This window comes from Chiloscyllium plagiosum, chromosome 15 (assembly GCF_004010195.1).
Source record: "Chiloscyllium plagiosum isolate BGI_BamShark_2017 chromosome 15, ASM401019v2, whole genome shotgun sequence".
Lineage (NCBI taxonomy): Eukaryota > Metazoa > Chordata > Chondrichthyes > Orectolobiformes > Hemiscylliidae > Chiloscyllium > Chiloscyllium plagiosum.
In genome coordinates, this window is record NC_057724.1 from 48,014,418 (window position 1) to 48,018,605 (window position 4,188).

General features: G+C 41.1%; 1 protein-coding gene across 2 annotated transcripts in view; it reads left to right on the forward strand.

Moving 5' to 3' along the window:
• smarca1 (SWI/SNF related, matrix associated, actin dependent regulator of chromatin, subfamily a, member 1) overlaps window positions 1-4,188 on the forward strand; it is a 113,344-nt gene that overhangs the window by 63,563 nt on the left and 45,593 nt on the right. For both annotated transcript variants that reach the window (XM_043704859.1, XM_043704860.1), the window contains exon 9: window positions 3,285-3,416. In XM_043704859.1, coding sequence (XP_043560794.1) covers window positions 3,285-3,416 — 132 coding nt within the window. The remainder of the gene's footprint in view (window positions 1-3,284; window positions 3,417-4,188) is intronic.

Consider the following 4,188-nt stretch of genomic DNA (forward strand, 5'->3'; position numbering starts at 1 on the left):
CCTGTCCGGACTTGTCCGACCTGCCCAGCTCCTTTTCCACCTATCCACTCCACCCTCTCCTCCCTGACCTATCACCTTCATCTCCTCCCCCACTGACCTATTGTACTCTATGCTACTCTATCCCCACCCCCACCCTTCTCTAGCTTATCTCTCCATGCTTCAGGCTCTCTGCCTTTATTCCTGATGAAGGGCTTTTGTCCGAAACGTCGATTTTGCCTGTCCTCGGATGCTGCCTGAATTGCTGTGCTCTCCCAGCACCACTGATCCAGAATCTGGTTTCCAGCATCTGCAGTCATTGTTTTTACCTGGTCTAACAAGATGTCTGATGAAGTACAGGAACAGGAAATATATCATAGCATGAAAGCTACAGACTAGGAGATGAAATCTTTGACTGTTAGAAAGAAAAGATAATACAAAGAATGGGTGCATAGAAGATAAACGTGGTAAGATATTGTTTGAAAGGGACGGAGGAGCAAAATGATGGACAGAATATATACATAAATTGTACAATGATCCAAATTGTGGAATCCTTCAAAGTATAGAGGCAAATGACCAAACATTATGATATGAGGTAAAGAATGCTTTGAAATTGATGAAGACAGGAACAGCTTCAGACATGCATGAAATAACATCAACACATGAAAGTTCTTGCAAAAATTGACGAGATAACAGAAATTTCCATTAACGTATATCTCAAAAGATATGTTTAAAGTTACTTGAAACATTCGTTATTTGTTAAGATACCTAAAAAACCTAAAGCAATTGAGTGCAATCAGTTTAGGACCACAAATTTAACAAGTCATCTCATTTTAAAGTCATAGCGATGTACAACATGGAAACAGACCCTTCGGTCCAACCTGTCCATGCCGACCAGATATCCCAACCCAATCTAGTCCCATCTGCCAGCACCCGGCCTATATCCCTCCAAACCTTCCCTGTTCATATACCCATCCAAATGCCTCTTAAATGTTGCAATTGTACCAGCCTCCACCACTTCCTCTGGCAGCGCATTCCATACACATACCACCCTCTGCATGAAAAAGTTGCCCCTTAGGTCTCTTTTATATCTTTGCCCTCTCACCCTAAACCTATGCCCTCTAGGTCTGGACTCCCCCACCCCAGGGAAAAGACTGCCTATTTACCCTATCCATGCCCCTCACAATTTTGTAAACCTCCATAAGGTCACCCCTCAGCCTCCGATGCTCCAGGGAAAACAGCCCCAGCCTTTTCAACTTCTTCCTGTAGCTCAAATCCTCCAACCCTGGCAACATCCTTGTAAATCTTTTCTGAACCCTTTCAAGTTTCACAACATCTTTCCGATAGGAAGGAGACCAGAATAGCATGCAATATTCCAACAGTGATCTTGAAAACCATAATAGAAAGAAATAATAACAAGTCTGAAGCAGATATTAATGAAAAGACTTGGAGTAGAGAGAAGAGAGAATATTTAACCAAAGGACAGTCTTTTAGAATATTCTATAAATATAAAGAATTAAATATCTGATAGATGTATTGCTGCAGTGTGTGACTTTGATGTTACAAAGATATGAGATTTATCCAAAGTCCACATTGGGATGAATTAGTAGGCTGACTAGAAGCTGTATAGTCAGACATGTTTCAAATGAAAAGAGATATTTGACAATGCTGAAAATTAATTAGCTAGTATACAGAACAGATATTCAATAGCAATGGACTCTTCCAAAGGTAAAATTTGGAGGCAGGAACATAACAAATTTGCAGTGTACCGAAAACTCAGCACTACCTGTAAAATCAGAAGAAGTGAAAAAATATCATGCAGCAAGCAGAATCTCAAAGCTTAGAGTAAAATTTAAATTTAAAAACTGAAAAAGATATTAAACAATGGTCATCATAAGAAATACATTGGAGGAAACTGGATTCAAATGGAACAAGCAGAGATCTTTGTGTAGGACAAATGTTAAAAAGGTTTGAGAGAAATCAAAACTAAAGTCTGAAGAAGGACAGTGATAATCAGAAATAATCTGGCAAAGGTGAAGGACTTATTAGTGACAAGCTTGAAATGTGGAAAGCAATCTTTGAGGTGCTACATTCTGTTCACTTTGCTGTGTCCTCAGGAATCTAGACAATAAGTAAAGATCTGTGGAAGGAATCAGAAGCTTTTATGATGTGGATCCTAAGAAGTATGCTAAAAGATTCCATCTACAGACTATGAAACAAATGAAGAGGTGCTTCAAACTTCAAGAGTGAAAGTGATATCCAGAAACAAAGTATGATTCTCAGCCATTTGACCAGAACTAAAAAGCTATGGTGATCTCTTCGAGAGGGCAAAGTGGAGATCAGCAGAGTGAGGCGCCAAAACAAAAGATGGATTCCATAGAGAGGTTGAAAACAAACTACTGTGGCTAAGAAAATACCACACAATGACAGCAGACCCCCTGGTAGTAGCCAAGCGGCACAGCACCAGAGGTTCTTCTGGCGACAAGCAGGGGAGCTCTTCCCAGGGTCCTGGCCAGTATTTATCTCTAAGTCAGCATCACAATAGATTGAAATCTAATCATTATTACATTGCTGTTTGTGGGAGCTTGAAGTTCACAGATTGGCTGCTGCATTTTGTACATTGCTTGCATTGATTCAAGGTGGTAGTGCCAGCATGGGTAATATTCAGGCTGAGGCCGTCCGCTCCAGGCTGGCCACATTCTTTTTCTCTCCTTTGTCTTTTTTTCCTTTTCTTCATCTTCGCGATATCACAGAGAGGCCAGAGCGCTGTTGGCGGTGACTCCTGACTTGTAGGCCCAATGCAAAGATGCAAGGAATGGTCGCGGAGCAGGGATCCCTGGCTGCAATAGGCCCAGAGTGTGGACTCTTGGTGGTAGTGGGCTGTTGACTGCAGTGGTGTCAGTGCCCAGAACAGGGGACTCCTGGCAGTGTTAGGCCCAGAGCAGGGACCTTGCAGAGGTCCTGGAGCTGTGTTTGGGACCCTGGCCAATGAAGATGATTTGTATTTAAGTTTTTAAAATTCTTTTGTACCTCAAAATGACGCCAGATTGCAGAAACAGAACACATTTCTTTGTATCTTCCTAGATTATGTGACAATAAATCATTTATTCATTAAAACAGTGACCATGTTTCAAGAATAGTTTATGTGTAAACACTTTAAGCAATCCTAGTCTGTGGTAGGCATTGTATCTTTACACATTTCTTTGAAAAGTAAGTTGTGTGATTAATTGAATACATGTAATTATTCTTGAAATTTGTTTTAACTCTTGTATTTATACAATTATTACAATTTTTCTTTTTCTTCTCAGCTCTCTGAAATAGTACGGGAATTTAAATCAACAAACCGTTTGTTACTGACAGGGACACCTTTGCAGAATAATCTCCATGAATTGTGGGCTTTGCTCAACTTCCTGTTGCCTGATGTATTCAATTCTTCTGATGTAAGTTGAGAACTTTTGGTTCTGAATGTCCAGTATTGATCGTTGTATTCATGTTTCTGTCCTAATCAGCCTATTACTTTTCCATAATTCTGCCCACCTTCCATCATATTCCTCAAGCCCTTCTCTTTTTAGAACTGTGTCAACTTATTTCAACTCCCAAACTTATTCTTCAACTCTTCCCATCTTATTCTTCAACTCTTCCCATCTTATGGGCAGATGTATTCTGTTAACTTAGCTTTCCTTTGCTTGGATCAGTTTCTTTTGTCTCATGGTGAGACTATGATCAGTGTGCATAAAGTTCCCTCCTCAAGGAGCTTGTGAACTGTCCAATATAAAACAACCTGTTTGCTCAGCATCCCATCCCCTTAAATATTCACTCTCTTCACTACCTGTGTACTGTCATAAGACGTAAGACATAGGAGTGGAAGTAAGGCCATTCGGCCCAACGAGTCCACTCCGCCATTCAGTCATGGCTGATGGGCATTTCAACTCCACTTACCCGCATTCTCCCCGTTGCCCTTAAATTCTTGATGTCACAAGGAATTATCAATCTCCTCCTTGAAGACATTTAGCTTCCCGGCCTCCACTGCACTCTGCGGCAATGAATTCCACAGGCCCACCACTCTCTGGCTGAAGAAATGTCTCCGCATTTCTGTTCTGAATTTACCCCCTCTAATTCTAAGGCTGTGTCCACGGGTCCGAGTCTCCTCGCCTAACGGAAACAATTTCCTAGCGTCCACCCTTTCCAAGCCATGTATTATCTTGTAAGTTT